The sequence below is a fragment of the Astyanax mexicanus genome, chromosome 4, assembly GCF_023375975.1.
Source record: "Astyanax mexicanus isolate ESR-SI-001 chromosome 4, AstMex3_surface, whole genome shotgun sequence".
In the NCBI taxonomy this organism is placed as follows: domain Eukaryota; kingdom Metazoa; phylum Chordata; class Actinopteri; order Characiformes; family Acestrorhamphidae; genus Astyanax; species Astyanax mexicanus.
Window position 1 is genome coordinate 41,426,069 of NC_064411.1, and position 19,073 is coordinate 41,445,141.

Consider the following 19,073-nt stretch of genomic DNA (forward strand, 5'->3'; position numbering starts at 1 on the left):
ATAGCATGTTATAATTGTATTGTACAATATATATCTTATAATAAACACCTGAGTATTTTTATTGACCTTGATATTCAGTTTATTTGGCTAAGAGGGCACTTTAAAATAAAATAGCCTATATGTAGTATATTTAAAAACAATGGTTTTATTTTTTATTTATTTTTAGAATGTTACAATGGCTGAATATTCTTAATAATTAAACAAAAGTTAATTTGTCTTTAGGATTGTGCAATTGTAATATTATGCTATTATGTTATTATGTGAAAAGTTTAAAAGGTTTTAAAATGACAATAATATTGTATCATAATAGAATCTCAGTTATTTCTGATACTTTTATACAAAATGTTTTGAAGTTTTAAATTCTAGTCAAATTAAATTTTGTCATTCAGAATAATAGAACGTTTTAAATTCTATGCACTTTTTTATTTTTAGAATAAACATTTTCTTTTAAAATAATTAAATATTTACAAAACTAAGAGTTCGTTTTCTCTGAACTCCAACCTGTTTTCAACGTTTTTGTTTATTAATTTTTATAATTTCTTTTGGTTTGTATTTTTCAAGCTATAAGGCATCAATAGATTAATTTAGCAGATCTTATTTAGCGCCTAAGTAAACAAAACTGTAATTCTAAAAAAATAACATTTAACGGCTAATGCTGCTCCAGCCTTGGTGCTGGAGAAACTTCACTGAAACTCCTGTATAATGTTGTACTTCAGTGGCACACTGACGATTTTTGGGAAGTGCACCTTTAATGTGCGAAAAATACGTTAAGTATATTATGGTGTGGTTTTATAATTTTTCACATTTCTTAAAATTTAATAAAAAAGGTGTTTTTTTTTATGCTTACAATATATAGAATCATAGCCCCTGGATCTTGATACCCCTCATATCACGTAAAATGAATCTGATCTCTGTAGGTCTCTGTCCCTGTGTTACCTCAGAGCAGTGTGCAGTGTTGAGGGCTGTATGTTGTGTGATGGGCCGGGTGGGCCGGATGTTTCTATCAGTAATTTTTTCTCCCCCTGCTTTAAAGAAAGTCAGTAAAGCCTCTAATCCCCTCGCCGGTGGATCAAATGTCCTCAGCTCAGAAGCTGCACTGCCACGCAAACCGGACGTGGCCGGTGAGAGAGAGAGCGCTCGTTCAGGACGGCCCGGTCGTACGGGAGCGTGCTCGAGCCCCCGCCACGAACTCCCTGACCCCCGCACACCCTGCGCTTCCAGTACTCGCACATCATCAACTGTCCTTTATCTCTGCTGAACAAACACGCCACTGTTCCCCTGCAGAACCGGCCAAAAACTCTCACTGAAACTCACTGACTCTACACTCACTACTGTTGGGTTTATATACACTGATTAAGCAGATCATTATGACCACCTGTTCGGTTCATCACTAGTAACACTTTGTAGTTTTATAGTTACAGACTGTAGTGTGTTTTTTTTTGTTTTTTTTGGGCTGTGCTGGAGTGAGCTGATCAGACGCAGCAGTGCTGCTGGAGTTTTTAAACACCTCATTCGCCTCAATCAATAGCAGAATGACCAGCAACAAATAACAGAGCTTCTGTCTCTAGCCTTACGTCTCCTGTTTTTTCGCACTATTAGTCACATTTTAAATCCTTTAATTTTCCCAAAAAACATATAAAGTAAAGCCACTCTAGTAAAACTATATTACAGTGTTATAAGAGTGAGTTTTCAGTACAGTTTCTCCAGCACTAAGGCTGGGTGCAGCATCATTAGCATTAGCCGCTAACCGCAGCACTAACTCTTTTGCCGTTCAGAGGAGAGTATCTTGGACTGTAGTCTGCGTGAGCATCGGGTGGCATTTACGTCCAAAAAAGACAAAATATTGGAAATCTAAGCTTAATGTGAATAAACAGAAGGAATTTACTCACCCAAAATAAAAGGTCTTCAGAATAGAAATCTGTGTAAATTAACATTCAGCGCTCGCTTGAAATAATTTTTTTGTAATAATTAATTACAGTTTTGTTTACTTAAGTGTTTTTTCCCCAGCTTCCCCTATTAGAAGGGAAACATGGCGACAGCCTCGCTCACTTTGATGTAGGCATCCTTACTAGTGTCACTTAATGTGCCTACCTTATGTATGAAAATAGACCAGAAAATAGATGTTCATTCATAGTGCGTCTTATAATCTAAAAAAAATACTACACAAGGTTTGTCAGCTAAGTAGAAGTGTCTGATACAGAATGGACAGTGAGTGGAAACAGTGTTTAAAAACACCAGCAGCACCGCTGTGTCTGATCCTTTGGTACACACATAGCGTAAAATACACTGCTATAATAATGTAAATACACTACACATACCACCACCATGTCTCTCATAAGCGCTTTCCCACCTACGTAGAACCGGCATCATTCTAATTTTAAACTGGTTCGCTGTGTTTGTGAACAACAAAAGTAGGTTCACGAACCAAAAACTTTTATTCACAGCGAAAACCAAAGAACACTATGTTCTTCAGCACAAACCATGACTGCTTCTGTTCAACACTGCAACTCCCTCGGTTGATGACGTATAACGTGACTTTTTTTACGGCTCCATTAAACTAGTGGGAACACGGATTGGTTCGCTGAATAGCACCAGGGTTCTAATAAGCCCAAATGGAGCTGGTTCAAGAACCAGATTTCTTAATAATACATACCTGCTCTGTGGTGGTCTTTCCTGTGGGGTCCTGACACCATTGAAGATCTGCGTGAAAGGATGATTATAAAGTATACAGAGAAACAGATACACGACTACAGTCTGTAATTATAGAACTATAAAGTTTACCTATGTGATTAGTTAAGCTTAAAAGTATGGAATTTGCATTGCATGATTATTTGAGTGCAATTATATAAGCAAACAATTGCATAGAGCATTGTTATAGTTACATAATGCATTACGTTTACATTCAGTCAGGTTCCGGTCTGGCATGGAACTTTATGTATTGTGAAATTTGTGTCCCATGACTTTTGCCATGTCCTATTCTATTGGCTACTAGTGCAACTTAACTTAGTACTTAAAGAGTCCATATTAGAAGGGACGTCCTTAAACGTTTGGACATACACTGACATGACCAGTTCAGAGTTGGAGCAAGGGTGGTGGGTGCCAGAAGGATGAGACGTTCCATGTGTACTGTTGAAACGACATCTTAAAGAAGGCATTATTACCATCCACAGTGGACAGCGCAGTAAAGGATCGTGACCGGTGGCTTCTGGCTAGAATGTTCCACGCATGCATGTACAGACAAGAGCAGACAAGCGACTATGGCAGAAATCACATCCACATTTAATGCAGGAGACCCCACACACACTTAGTTTTCCACAGTGCAAGTCACTGCAAAGTTCTTGTAGCTTTCGCGGGACATGGCAAAAGTCACGGGACCCGGCGTCAGTTTCCGCTTAAGTCCGCTTAAAATCTGCAGTAGCTTTATTAAAGCCAGGCCCAGGTCTGTGAGCTTATCCATTCTGACAGCCCGAGTCAGCGGCGGGCTTCTGCTCCCGCGTCGGACCAGAAGCTCTCAGCGGCTCGCAGCGGAGTGAGCCGGACCCCAGAGCAGCCTCCTGCTCCAGCTGCTGTGGGAAGAACTTGGCATCTGCCCGGTGTGCTCCAGATGTTTTCCGGCCAAATAAATAAAGAACATCTGAGGAGATTTACTCCGGTCCCAGCGGAGCCCAAAGTCGGTATTACGCCTGGCCTATTGATGGTGGCAAGTGCCCCAAAACCATGAATCAGGTCTCGCTGAGAATTGGCTGGTAATACGAAGACTTAATGTATGAATTTTTATAGACCCCGTAGCTCCCCTTCTTCTTTTTCCTTTTTTTTCCGCTCTTTTCTTTTTTCCCTCACTTGTTACTGGCTGGAGCATTCAATCTGAGTGCAGGTCCTGCTGCTAAAAACCTAGATCTTCATTACTTACCATTTCTGACCATTAAAACAGTTAAATAACACAACAACATACCAAAGTTTAAAAAAGAACATCAACAAAAGTCATTGTTAAAGGTTTTGATTTACTTGATCACTGAAAATCTGAGGAAACTCGAAAAATAATGCTTTCAAAAGCTTGTAGAGACTTTAAACGTTAAAATCTGCTGATATTTTGTGAATTTTTCAGTGTGGAACATCTATTTTCTGGTCTATTTTTATTATTATAGTGTGCATTTATTATAAAGCGACAATAATAAGGAACAAGGGTATCTCCCTGTAATCTACAAAGAATTATCTCCTGAAAATTGTATATTTGGGTGAGTAAAGTGCTTCCGTTTATTTACAGTAAGCTTAGATTTTCAATCCAATATTTTTAACAGTGCAGTTATAGCAGCAGTGCTAGCTGTGGTTAGCAGCAGCGCTAGCCATGTTTAGCAGTGCTTAGCGCTAGAAAATGTCGCTCGATAGAGCTACACTGAGGACTCCTGAATTTTCCGGTAAGCCAGGATGCTATCAGCTAGTAGTTTGTCGCACGTAGCTTGTTTTAACACAGTAAACACACAGACTACAGACCGATATATATTCACCTCTGAATGGCGAAAGAGCAAGCTCTGTGGTTAGCGGCTAATGCTAATGCTGCTCCAGCCGCGGTGCTAGAGAAACTTTACTGAAACTCCTTTATAATGCTGTACTTCAGCGGAGTGGCTTTACTGCACCCAGCTATAAGGTGCACTGTCTTTTTTTGGGAAAATTATCGGATTTTGAGTGCGCCTTATAGTGCGAAAAATACAGTAATCCTGATATTAAAGATGGATGAAGTGACCAAGTGTAAACAGGGTCTCAAACATTGTTTACACTTACTTATTAAGGTAAACCGGGTCTATTATAAATATTGTACACATTGAGTGTGTTTACTCTTACATTCGTACTATATGTGGCCTATATAATCCTGATTCTCAATGAACAGATGTGAACAGGGTCTCAAAACAACTTTTTCAGTAGTTTGAGTGAACAGATTTGTATCAGATTTAAATGCACTTTGAGTTTGTTTATACTTGCGTTGTTGCTGTATGTGGCTTGGCCTTATTCAGATAAAAACTAGATTCTCAAAACGCATTAATTGATCAGGTGTAAACAGTGTCTCAGACCACTTTCTGAAGTAGTTTGAATTATTTGGATTTGTATCAGTTTTAAATGTACTTTGAGTTTGTTTACACTTGTGTTTTCACCATATGTCGCTTGGCCTTATTCAGATAAATACCAGATTCTCAAAACGCATCAAGTGATCAGGTGTGAACAGGGTCTCAGACCACTTTCTGAAGTAGTTTGTGTTATTTGTTCTGTATTAGTTTGAAATGTGTCCTGGGTGCATTTACACTCGCGTTTTTGTTTTACGTGACCTTATGCAGAAATAATTCTGATTTTCGAAACGCATTACTTGACCAGGTGTAAACAGGGTCCAAACGTGCACACGTCCTGCCACTCTACCTGCTGCCTCTGACCCACATATGTCTGCCGGAGAGCACGAGGACAACTCAGACGCCTTTCTCTCGTCTTTCTGCAGTCGCCTCTCTCCCCTGAAGGCACAGAGGCCTTTTTATAAAAGGAGATATTTTTATACGTAGCAAAGAAATGATTTATCTCTGCTTTTTCGTCTCGTAGGGGAAGAAAGAGCTCGTCAGCTGTCAGGGTTTATTTTATAGCTTCTTCAGAGAGCTGGAAAGTACAGAAAAGGAGTTTAATTTAGTTAATTTCTAGGTTTGGATAAGTATGGGGGCAGAGTTGAAAGCAGGGGAGGTGATGGAAAAATAGCTTTGTTTTTTTGTTTTTAATTATCAGTTTTAATTATTAAAGAGTTTGCATGAATTAATTTGCGGTAGAACTTTTTATTTGAAAGCTGTCTGCTGCAGAGGACTTTCTGACATATGCATATGCATAAGCTCTGAATAATGAATGTTTATGTTCAGTTTTAAATATGTTAATGTTTGCAAAGTGACTATATATATAATTTTTATATGAGTTGTTGTGTGTTGGTATGAGTGTTGGTTTCTTGTATTTACAGCAGGGTAAAGTTTACGTTTAGAACCAGTTTTAGGATTTGAATCAGGGAATGGGTTAAAAGTTCAGGGCTTGGTTTGGGGTTAAATTTAGATTTTAAGGTCACAGTCAGGACCCAGATTAGGAATTGAACCAGAGTAAGGTTTTAATTCAGTTTTTAGGTTTTCTGTTAATTTAGGGCTTTGGTTTTTAGTTTCGATTTAATTTTAGTAGCAGGGTTTGGAGTTTGGACAAGGGTAAGGGTTAGGTTTATATTTGTGTTCAGATTAGTTAATCTTAAAACCAGTGTTAGAATTTGAACAAAGGATTAGGGTTAGATTTAGGTTCTGAGTTAAGCAACATGACTAGGTTTAGGATCAGAGTTGGGAAAGGGCCAGGATTAGGGTTAGGAATTGGACTAGGGCAAGAGTTATATTATAAATAGTTTGGGGTTGAGGTTAGATTAATGTTGGGGATAGGATCTGGACTAGTTTTAGGACTTTAGGGGTAAAGAGTGTTTGAGGTTTTGGGTTGGGACCAGGACCAGGGTTAGGATTTGGACCAGGGTTAGGGTTAAGTTTAGGTTTCAGGTTAAGAATAAAGGTCTTATTCCATCGTTTTCTCCATTCATTTTAAATGTGTAGTTGTGGTCTGGTGATCTGGTATAGCGCTGCTTTATTTCGATGAAGAAGTGGGCGGGGAGAAACTATAGAGTTTCAGCTCTTGCTCATGAATATTCATACATGCAAACATATGGCCTCTGATTGACTAACAGCACTGCGATGCAGCGAGACGGACAACAGTTTTTAAAACAGTTTTTAAAATAGACATTTTTACACTAATAACAGTCTTTAACCATCTTTGTAATGTCGTATGTTACTTCACAACATGTGTAATTCCCTGCTAGGTGCAGTTCAGCCACTGACCTAGTGTTAGAGTCTCTGTAAAAAGCCAGATCCACCGGAGATCCTATGTTAACCCATGTAAACATATAGAAAAAGTCCACCCCATTTTTTTTGTTTGTTTTTTTTTGGCTGAGACGTAGCAGAGAGGCAGTTGAAACAGGTGGATTTTTTTTCTTCTAAAAAGTCCTAAAACCCACTTGTGAGACATTTTATTACACAGTCGGCGATTCTTCTCTGAATTTGAACACACTGTAGAATATAGGTTCAGAAACATACTTTAAAATGTGCAGGGAAGTGGTGTTAACGCACTTCCATAAATTTTTTATATATAGCTTTTTTTTTTCCCCCAATCATAAATCAGTTGTCATTTGTATGAACATGGGGTCAGGAATTTTGCATGTGACTGCTACTGTTGTGATAAGTGTGTACGTGTGTTTGTGTGTGTGTACATGTGTTTTATTGTAGTATGTGTGTGTGAGTGTGTTCCAGACTGCGATCGCTTTATGATAAGTCTTTTTTTTTTTTTTTTTTTTTTGGTCTGTGTACATGCTTGCGTGTGTGGGAGGAAGTGTGTGTGTGTGTGTGTGTATATATGTGTGTGTGTGTGTGTGTGTAGGGGCAGAGATGAATACTGAAGCGCAGGGATAAGTATGCCATCAGTCAGGGGGCAGCTGTTGTGTGCTGATAAAGGTGCTGTGATACAGTAGATAGGAGTGATTGGTACAGTCCACAGCCCCGCTACACACACTCTCTCTCACACACACACAGGTTTACACACACACACACACACACACCCTGTGCGCTTTCCTCTCTCAGTACCACTATAAATCACTTACTCTCTTAAAGCCCTTCAGAGAGATGAATATGGCGCGCTCCGCTGCTATAAATTGCTTATTTGGGTCTTTTTGGAGGGGGGAGGGGTGCGGTGGATTATCCGTTATTGGTTGGAATGTGTGGGGGTGCGTGTTTTATATGTGTGTGTGTGTGTGTGTGTGTTTCATGTCAGGTCACGTTTGAATGTGTACTCTTATCCCTCGCTATGCTGCTGCTTTATTCATCCGTCTCTTCCCTCGCTCCTCCAGATCGACGCTCTGAGTAAAAGAAGCAAAGAAGCAGAAGCTGCCTTCCTCAACGTCTACAAGAAACTCATCGATGTACCAGGTAAGAAAGAGTGTGCGTGCGTGCGTGTGCGTGCGTGTGTGTGTGTGTGTGTTCAGGCATGCTCTGTCTTGCACTGGAAACGGAGTGTGTGTGCGCGTCCATCTCCGTCTCTGAGATGTTAATGTTTCCGTAGCGTAGCCTCTGCCCTGCTCTCTCTCTCTCTTTGTGTGTGTGTGTGTGTGTGTGTGTGTGTGTGTGTGTGTGTGTCTTTCTTTAAAGGGCCCATATCCCACATCTGTAGCCTCTCATAGGTCATAATTCATTTTAACAGAAAAGTATATGTATGTATTTATATCTCAGCTACAATCAGGTCACTTTGTTGCTGTTTGGTTAGTAATAATATTAATAATAATAATAATAATAATAATAGACACCTCCAATCTGGAGGTAAATATTAGAAAATCCTTTAGTTTTATTGGAATTTGATCCGGTTTTTACTGTTATTAGAATTAGTTTGTTATGGCTATTCATTTTTTAGAACTTTCTTCTGATTTTTTTTTTATTTGATCAGACTTTTATTTTGCTTAAAAATTGTATTCTAACGTTTTTTATTTCCTATTATTTGCTTTAAATAATGTGATCAAGCCTCTAACATGGAAGTTTATTGATTTTTTCAGGGGTTTTATTACTTTATTCTGTAATTTGAATTGATTAGAACTGTATTTAGTTATTTGCTCTAGATAATAATATTACCACAACTTTTAACGTTATTTTCTAACTTTTTAAAATATATTTTTACTTTATTCTAAAATTTCTTTTTTTTTTTCAAAACTTCATTGCAAATATAAATTCTGCATAGAATTCTGATATAACTTTTACCAGCGTTTCATTTCCTACAATTTTCCCTACAATTAAATTTAACAGAACTTTTTTTCTGGATTTACATTTTATCTGATTATATTAATTTTATCTTTGATTATATTCTGAAATTTAAATTTAGCCAAACTTTCTTGTGGAATTACTTTTTAGAATTATTACTTAATTCTAACATGATTCTGGATATCAGTTTTATTGTAATGGATTTTTTTAGTGTATGAATAGTAAGTAGAAGTTTGGTTAGAGCTTTGGAATAGTAATGTGACTAGATGTTCAGTGTGGACATTAATTAGATTTGACCTGAAAAATACATGTGTTTTTAACTTTATTTTATGTTTATTAAAAAGTTTATTCGTTTTTTTTTGGGAGGGGGGGACTAAGTTTAACTTTTCATATTTACTTATTTACAATTTATTGTTCTTAATATGTATTTATTAGAACTTAATTCTGTATCATAAAGTAGCAGTAAATGTAGCCAAAGTGTGAACTCATCACTGCTGCTCCTCATTTCACACCAATCCAGTCTGAACGACGTGTTTACATCAGATACTGAATTCAATAGTGGATTTTTTTTAAGTAGCATCAAAAACAGATGATGATTTTAACTGATACTGGGACTCGAAACTGGGACTGGACAGATATTAGCATTTCTCGTTACTTGTGGAGCTTTTTTACCATGTTTCATGTTCTCAAACACACACACACGCGCACACACACACATACACACACACACAGAGTGCTCTGTCAGCTGCAGAGCGGCCTCATGTGTCCCCACATAGCTCTGCAAAATGGCTCTCACCACAGCCTGGCACATCTGCTTACAACAAACACACACACACACACACACACACACACGCACACACACAGAAACATACCTGCCCATTCACACGACAGCCTGTTCAGCTGTTCACTCGTGCATGCTTGGGTGCTGCATGCAAGGCACGCAAACAGGGCTGTGTGTGTGTGTGTGTGTGTGTGTGTGTCATTAGGAGGGGCTGACGTAACGTCGGGCTGGCAGGGCTGGTGTGTTAAAAACAAACGGGCAGTTGTGCAGCCGGACCGCCGCACCATCGCCTCACTAATAATTAGCCTTTTAGAGCGCGAGTGAGGAGTAAAAAAAAAAGGGGCGGGGCATCACGGCAGGTCACTTCTTCAATTTTTCACTTCTTCATCAAAAGCGTAATTAACTAGTTTTAATACTTTTTAGCTTCCAAAAAGTTTAGCTTGTCAGTTAAGTACTGTATCTATAGTCAAGAGCACCCCTAAAATCCAAATCCCCAAAACTGTTACATCACAGTCTTGACTTGTTATAGTTTTCACTTTTTATACATTTTGTCTTCTTTAAATAACTTCAATTTCAGAAGAAACAGTGAAGGAGCAAGTGTCCCAATCAGGCCTGTCACAATAACTACATTATCGATTTATTGTTCAATAGATGGACATGACCTCAACCATTTTAATAATCGTGATATCGTCCTTTGTGTTTGCACTTAAAAAAATGCACTTACATATATTGTGACTGTGGGCATGGCTGCACCTTTATTAGGAAAAATAAAGTCAAAACCCAAAAAAAGCTTAAAGAAACTTAGCAACGGCCCAGTGCTTTGGTTAACTTTAGTGTCTTTTGCTCATGTTGCCTCAGCCTTCCTCTCACCATCAGCGTATCTCTCAAGTGAAGGCTGAAGCAGGGTCTTTATGCCGGTTGAACGCGTGCCAGCTGGTACAGACCGGGGCTGTACTTCATCGATTTTCTATCCGTAATAAGCTATTTTAATTTTCTTAATTTCAAAAGAAACAATATGATTTTTCCTTATGAAGTGTCTGATTTTTGATATCTGGCCACTAAAGTACTGAATCAGTCTTGGCTGTCTGTTTTTTTTTTTTGTATCTGTTTACACCTCTAAAAAAATACTTGTGCTCATTTATTGTTTTTTTTTCTGAAATCCAGCATATTAAAAATAGTTTATGCTGCTTTTGTTGCAGTAACTGTCTCTACTGCCCATAGATAAATAGAGCTTTTGTAGTGTGATGTATATATTAGGCTTCGTTCACATGATCAGACTGAAGTGACTCAAAATCAGATTTTTTGCTCAATGTAGCTCAGATCTGATTTTTTGTTCATGGCTGTGTAAAGTAAAAAAAAAAAAAAAGCCAAATCCGATTTTTTTTTTAATACTTTTTTATCAGATTTCAGATCACATATCTTTCATATGTGGTCCTAAATCGGATACGTATCCGATCCACAAACATGCGACATGAGTGTGAACGATCAAATCGGGATTAATGTGCCTTTTTTTTGTTTGTCTATCTCTTGGTGCAGCTGTGCAGCTATAGCTGCAAAAAAACAGCAAAAGCAAACCACCTGGCCTTTTTTCTCCTCCTCGTCCTGAGCATGTACAGTACTTTAGACCAGCTGTTTGCTCTATTTCCACTTCAGCAAAAGATGCTCCACATATGAGCTGCTAACTCGTTCACTTCCCTTTATAAAGCTACGAGTCGTCTCTCAAATATGACACGTTTATACACATTGTGCACATGTGATGCATTCTAGGGACAGATTTTTGTTCACATTACACTTAGATACAGATCTCTTACATTTGTGAATGTGAACAGTCAGGAAAGCCAAATCTGATGACCTCAATTTCGGTTTCACACACTGCTTCGTCAGCTTAACCTAAATGTGTGTGTGTGTGTGTGTGTGTGTGTGGAGTCACCTTGAAGCCACTGAGCTGGTGTGAAATTCCCCAGGCTCCTGCTGCTAATCTGTCTCATTTCAATAGTGAAGACGTCCAGCAGAGTGGCACGACGGAGCTGCAGAGAGGGGCACACACACACACACACACACACACACTCACACACTCTCTCACACACACACACACACACACACACACACACGTACATTTACATACCGTCTCTGTTCCAGAACACACAATACCCCACGGTGTTCCTGCAGCTCCAACTTTATTCTTGGCCACAGTCTCGCAGGCCTTTACTCACTCTCGCGCGCTCACTCTCGCGCGCTCACTCTCACGCTTTCCTCCCTGCCTCTTTCTCTCACACAAATACCTTTCTTCTTACAATCACCCTCTCTTTCTCTCCCTGCGTATTTCTTTCACATGCATTTGTTCCCTCTCTCGCAAACTCTGGCGCTCCCTTTCTCCTTCTGCTCTCGCACACCTCCCACTCTCTCATTTCTCTCTCTCTCTCTCTCTCTTTCACACTCACACAGTACTTTCTCTTGCCTTCTCTATCCCTCTCTCGCGAACTCTCGTGCTCCCTTTCTCATTCTGCTCTCACACACCTCCCACTCTCTCGTTTCGATCTCTCTCTCTCTCTTTCACACTCGCACAGTACTTTCTCTTGCCTTCTCTATCCCTCTGTCGCAAACTCTCTCCCTTTTTCTCTCTCGTTTTCTCACATAATTCCTCTGACTCTTCTTTCAGTCTCTTTCTCTCTTACACATACAGTCTCTTTCCTCTCATTCTTTCTTTCTCTCTCCTTTCTCTCTTGCAAACTTTTGTGCTCTCTCTCTCTATCTCTATCTAGCACCTGCTCACTTTCTCCTTCTCTTGCTTTCATGCTCTCACAGTACTGTCTCTTGCCTTCTTTTTCTTACTATCACACATTCACACATTCTCTCTCTGTCTCTCTTTCCTCTGTTCTCGTGTTCTCTCTCTCGCGTGCCTCGTTTTCTCACCTTATTCCTCTGAATCTTCTTTCAGTCTCTTTCTCTCTTGCACACACACATGCCCTCTCCTCTATTCTCTCATCCTTTCACGTTCACTTTCTCTCTCTCGCAAACTCTTGTTCTCTCTCTATCTCTATCTAGCACTCGCTCACTCTTTCTCTTTCTCCTTCTCTCAATCTCTTGTGCTCTTGTCTTGCTTTCAAACACATCTCTCATTCATGCTAGCACAGTGCTTTCTCTTGCCTCTTGTCTCACTCTCTCTCTTTATTCCTCTCTCTCTCTCACTCCCTTTTTCTCTATCTTTCTGTCTCTCGCGCTTGCTCAGTCTAAACACACTGTCTCTCCCTGTCTCTCTCTCTCTCAATCTCTAACTCTTACTCACTCTCTCTTTATTCCTCTCTCTCTTTCACTCCCTTTTCTCTGTCTTTCTGTCTCTCGCGCTTGTTCAATCTAAACACACTCTCTCCCTCTCTCTGTCTCTCTCTTACTCACTCTCACTTTCTTTCTCACTCTCTGTAACTCTTACTGTCTCTCTCTATCTCTCTCTCACGCCTTCTTTTTCTGCCTTTCTGTGTCTCTTGTGCTCACCCAATCAAAAACACACAATCTCCTTCTCTCTCTCTCTCTCTCTCTCTCTCACACTCTCTCTAACTCTTATTGTATTTTCCTTTCTCTCTATGTCTCTCTTTCTTTCTCTCTCTCATGCCTTCTTTTTCTGCCTTTCTGTGTCTCTTGTGCTTGCCCAATCAAAAACACACATCTCCTTCTCTCTCTCTCTCTCTCTCTCTCTCTCTCTCTCTCTCGGGGGTCTAATGTAATCATATGATTACATAATTAGCCCAGCTGTCTCATTAAGGAAAATCAACTGGAGCCGGGGCGTAATTAGTCATGCAGCGATTAAAGAGCGGCTGATGAGGGGGCGCTGGGGGGGGATGTGTGCGTTGGGATGGTGACGGGGGGCGGTCTCTGGAGGGCCCTTCACCCTCTCGGCCCACCCAGCGCGTCCCGGGACGGCGGAGGGAAGGCCCGTAGCGGCGCTGCTCTTTTCACCGCCACCCCCCCCCCCCACCACCCCCAAACCGGGATCACACACCGTCAGATCAGCGTCAGTACAGCCCGCCACACACAGCCATCATCCATCACTACTGCTGTCTATCACACACACACACACACACGCCCTAAAGCTCCTGTCATTTCCAGCCTGTGAGCGACAGGCCTCAGCGGATGTGTGGACCGACTCATTTAGAGTGACAAACACAGCTCAGCTCTTTCGTCAACAGCCTGCTCATACACACTTACACACACACACACACCAGCTAATATACACACACACACACACACACCGGCTAATAAACACACACACACACACACACACAACTTTCTATGTGGAAAATAGTTCCCCAAACCCCCACAGATCTGTTATCTATGTGCAAATGTGATTTCACATTGCATTTCTTCCCACTAGTAACACCACCACAGCAACCACCTAGCAACCCCACAGCAGCCACCTTGGGCTACTATAAGAACTGCATATAAACACCAAGGCAACCATATAGAACAGCAGTGTGTACCAGTTTATACTGGGTCCCAGACCCCCTGACTATACATCACGGACCCCTAGAGGCCCCTGTGATCCATAGCACCGCATACGCGTTCTTACACCAATATATCCACCATTAATTTACACTCTCTCTTTCTCTCTCTCTCTCGCCCTTAATCTCTCATCATTTCTCTTGCTTCCTCTTTTGCTCTTTCTCTCTTTGTCTCGCTTACTCTCACCTTCTCACTCGCTCTCGTCCTCCTTTTCACTTTTTCACCCAGGCTCGCTCTCTCTCTCTCTCACCTCCTTTCTTTTTCTTTGCAGCGCTTTCTCACAATTTCTTAATTCCTCTCACCCTTTCTTATCCTCTTATTTCTCATTCTCTCCCTTTCTCTCGCTCTCTCTCTCTGTTTCTCACTCATTCCTGTCCTCTTTCTTCTTCTCACCCAGTCTCTCACTCTTTCTCTTCATTAACCCATCTTTTTTCACCCATCTCTCACTCACCCCGCTGTCTCTCACTCTTTATCACTTTTACTTACACTCTCTCTTTCTCTTTCTATCTCTCCCCCCATTCTCAAGCTCTCTGTCTCGCATCCTCACACACTGTTACCCTGCATCTGAAAGTTTCACTCATTTTCTCGTACTCTTTAACCTCCTCTGTCTGTCTCTCCCTTGCTTTTTTTCTCTCTCTTTCTCTGCATCCCTCTGTATCTCTCTCCCTGTCTCTCTCTTTCTCTCTAAATCTGTCTCTCTCATTCTATCAATGCCTATTTGTATGTCTCCTTCATTTTCTCTCTGTATATCCCTTCCTCCATCTTTCTCTGTATCTCTTTATCTCTCTGTCTCACAGTCTACATGTCTCTCTCTCTCTCTCTGACCGTTTGTATATCTCTCCTTTTTCTTTTTAAGTTTTTTTTTCTTTTGCCTCCATCTGTCTCAATGTCCACAAGTCTGTCCCTCTGTCTCTTGCTCTTTGCCTCTCTGTGTATCTCTCCCTGTCTCTTTCTTTCTCTGAATCTGTATCTCTCATTCTCTGTATCTCCTACATTTTCTCTCTGTATGTCCTTCCCTCTCTCTTGCTTTGTCTCTCTGTATCTCTCTGTCTCACTGTCTACATGTCTCTCTCTCTTTTTCTCTCTCTCTCTCTCTTACCATCTGTTTCTCTCTTTTTTTCTCAGTTTCTTCTTTTGTCTCTCTATATCTGTCTCAATGTCTACATGTCTCTCCATCTGTCTCTTTCTTTCTCCCTCTCCTTCTATCTCAGTCTCTCTGTGTCTCTCTCTGAATTTGAATCTCTCATTCTCGCACTGTCTACATGTCTCTCTCTCTCTCTCTCTGACAATCTGTATATCTCTCCTTTTTTTCTTTCTTGTTTTTTTTTTCTTTTGTCTATGTATATCTCTGTCTCAATGTCTACATGTCTCTCCCTCTGTCTCTCTGTCTCTCCCTCTCTCTCTGTCTCACTCTGTCTCTGAATCTGTATCTTTTATTGTCTCTATGCCCATCTGTATGTCTCCTTCATTTTTTTCTCTGTATGTCCTTCCCTCCCTCTTTATTTCTCTCTCTCTCTCTCTCTCTCTCTCTCTCTCTCTCTCTCTCTCTGCAGTGTCAGCAGTATAGGGGCTCACAGTGGAGTGGTTAAACTTAGCCGTTCTGTTTCTGCTGCTCAACACCAGCAATTAGTCACAGACTTCCCTCTGTCCCCTCCTCCTCCTCATCCTCCTCTTCCTCCTCCAGCTCACACACTCCGCTATCTCTCCTTCTGTGCCCCAAGAGTGTGTGTGTGTGTGTGTTCACATGTATGTTAAATGTGTACAGAATGTGAGCTTTCTGTGTGTCTGTGTGTTTAACTGCACTCTGCTTACATTTCATCAGCTTCTTGCGTGTGTGTGTGTGTGTGTGTGTGTGTGTGTGCCCACTGCTGAGTTTGCTGTGGCCTTGATTCACTCTAACAAATCAGGCTGCTCATCAGAGAATACCCAGCATGCCCTTGGGCTTCTGTAGTCGCCCACTCCGTCATCAGCTGTTGTGTAGTGTGTGTGTGTGTGTGTGTGTGTAAGGGAAACAGATGGATGAACACCTCACTGCCAGCCCACTGACCTTCACACACACACACACACACACACACACACAGCGTGCAAGTTCTCAAAGCAGAGTTAAAAGTTCCCAAGGCTGCTCTCAGGCTGTTTAATATTGCAGCAGATGAAGCAGCTCTGATCAGATGTATAAACATAGATGAGGGTATATATTGGGGTATATATTGGGGTATATATTGGGGTGTAGGACCACATTACTGCAGAACGTCTGGATAATTCTGGTTCTTTCAAAGCAATGGAATTTTATATATTTTTTTCCCCTATAGGAATGAATGGGGTGCAATTATGATGCATATACACTAATAACATGCAACTAGCTGCATATATATGGGTACCACAGCAACCACTTGGTAATGCCTGAGTTACTACCTTAGAAACCATAATAACAGTTTGGAACACATCTTGCATCAATCACCTGGCATTGATTAGAAACTTTATAGCGGTCACTTATAGGGCTGTGAATTTTTGGGAATCCCACAATTCAATTCAGAATCTATTCTTGGGAGCGGAGCTCAGCTACTGTCCCGCGGAGCTCACCTACCGTCCCGCGGAGCTCACCTACTGTCCCGTGGAGCTTTTTAACTGTCCCGCGGACCTTTTTAACTGTCCCATGGAGCTCACCTACTGTCCAGCGGAGCTTTTTAACTGTCCCGCAGAGCTTTTTAACTGTCCCACGGAGCTTTTTAGCTGTCCCGCTCACCTACTGTCTCACAGAGCTTTTTAATTGTCCTGCGGAGCTCACCTACTGTCCCGTGGAGCTTTTTAACTGTCCCGCGGAGTCTTTAACTGTCCCGCGGAGCTTTTTAACTGTCTGGCAGAGCTTTTTAACTGTCCCGCTCACCTACTGTCCCACAGAGTTTTTTAATTATCCTGCGGAGCTCACCTACTGTCCCGCGGAGCTCACCTACTGTCCCGCGGAGCTTTTTAACTGCCCCGCTCACCTACTGTCCCGCTGAGCTTTTTAACTGTCCCGCTGAGCTTTTTAACTGTCCCGCTGAGCTTTTTAACTGTCCCGCTGAGCTTTTTAACTGTCTCGCGGAGCTCACCTACTGTCCTGTGGAGCTCACCTACTGTCCCGCAGAGCTCAGCTACTGTCTCGCGGAGCTCAGCTACTGTCACACGGAGATTTTTAACTGTCTTGCAGAGTTCATCTACTGTCCTGCGGAGTTTAGCTACTGTCCTGCATATCTCTTTAACAGGTAAAGAGCTCTGCAGGACAATAGGTGAGTTCCTCAAGACAGTATGAGCTCCGCGGTTCAGTTAAAAAGCTTGGCGCGACAGCAGCCGTTTTTTTAAAAAAGAGAATCGATTCTGAATAGTTTAATGTTGGAAACAAGATTTAAGCTCGAATCGTTTTTTTCCTGCACCCCTAGTCCCTTAGGAACACCAGAGCATGCTGTATTACTATTACTAGAATTTGTGTGTGTGTGTGTGTGTGTGTGTGTGTTAACCATGCGATTCTACAATACATACTGTATCTATTAGAGCTACAATATATATATATCGTTTAAGCATCATCATGGTGATATACGCATGCGCAATAGTCACATCACAGGATGTGCAATGTCACTTAAGGCAGTGTTTCGATTCTTGACACAAGAAGTAGATACACAGCGCTGTCTCTGTGTCTGTGTGAGTGACAGACTGCTGCTGCCTGAAAAGTGTGAAGAGAAGGGGAGCGTGAGGGAGGGAGGGAGGTGCAAGAGTAAACAAGAGCTATCGGACACAGCACGTGGGTGGGGGCGGGGCTGGTGACATCACAGGCCCTGCATTGTTTAATATTGCGATATATATCGTTGAAAAAAAAAACTTTTCTAAACTGGATTGGAATCAAACTATTCTAAAATATGCATGGATCAACCTTAAATCTAAACAGTTGGATAAGATTATATATAACTATAATAAATAATAAAATCGATGATAAAATCGGCCTACAAATATCATATCAGTGCTTTCAGCGTAGTGATAAGCACTACTGTGTGTGGTTATCTCTCTGTGGAGATGCTCACAATGGATATCGAGCCACAGAACAGCTCTGAAATGATGAAGCCCATCCTGTTATTAGCCCTCCAGCTATTCCCAACACTGCACTGCGCCCTGATATCAATATTTTACTCATTTCCTCAATAGTTTAATCATCTCAGCCTCCTGGGATTAACAGCTGGGGTCGTTCATTTTAAATGCACTGTTTGAACATGGAAAATAGGTCCATCTTAAAACGGCCCCCAGAGGACCCCCAGACGGTCCACACACAGGACTACAGCCAAATTCGGACAGCCTGAGGGGTCCGGAGGACCAGTTTGAGAACCACTGATGGACTGATTAATACAGCTCTGGAAAAAAAAGAAAGACCACTTAAAAATGATATGTTTCTTTGATTTTAGCAAATTCAAGAGGAAGATGGATGATCACAAGCCATCAAACCAAGCAGATCTGCTTGAATCTTTGCACTAAGAGTGGCATAAAGTTATCCAAAAGCAGTGTGTAAGACTGGTGGAGGAGAACATGCCAAGATGCATGAAAACTGTGATTAAAAACCAGGATTATTCCACCAAATATTGATTTCTGTACTCTTAAAAGCTAATTCTCATTTTCTGCAAATAAATGCTCTAAATGACAATATTTTTATCTGTAATTTTAGGAGAAATGTTGTTCGTAGTTTATAGAATAAAACAACAATGTTGATTTTATTCAAATATATTCCTATAAATGGCAAAATCAGAAAAACTGATTCAGAAACTAAAGTGGTCTCTTAATTTTTTTTGTTGTACATAGAATAGAATAATTTGCATAATTTATTTGATTAGTATTGTGTTGTATAGGTACTGTTAAGTTTAATAATAACAGCACTAACAGCCAGATGTGTTCAGACAACACAGCCGTGGGTTACAGAGGGAACCACCAGATGGAAT

The 19,073-nt window shown here is 40.9% G+C and overlaps 2 protein-coding genes across 4 annotated transcripts in view; both read left to right on the forward strand.

Annotated features, from left to right (window-relative positions):
• The window catches only part of LOC103044296 (P2Y purinoceptor 13), a 353,924-nt gene that overhangs the window by 284,276 nt on the left and 50,575 nt on the right, over positions 1-19,073 (forward strand). The gene's annotated exons all lie outside the window — the stretch shown is intronic.
• Positions 1-19,073, forward strand: part of cux1b (cut-like homeobox 1b) — a 228,767-nt gene that overhangs the window by 99,640 nt on the left and 110,054 nt on the right. For all 3 annotated transcript variants that reach the window (XM_049478659.1, XM_049478660.1, XM_022678800.2), the window contains exon 4: positions 7,943-8,021. In XM_049478659.1, coding sequence (XP_049334616.1) covers positions 7,943-8,021 — 79 coding nt within the window. The remainder of the gene's footprint in view (positions 1-7,942; positions 8,022-19,073) is intronic.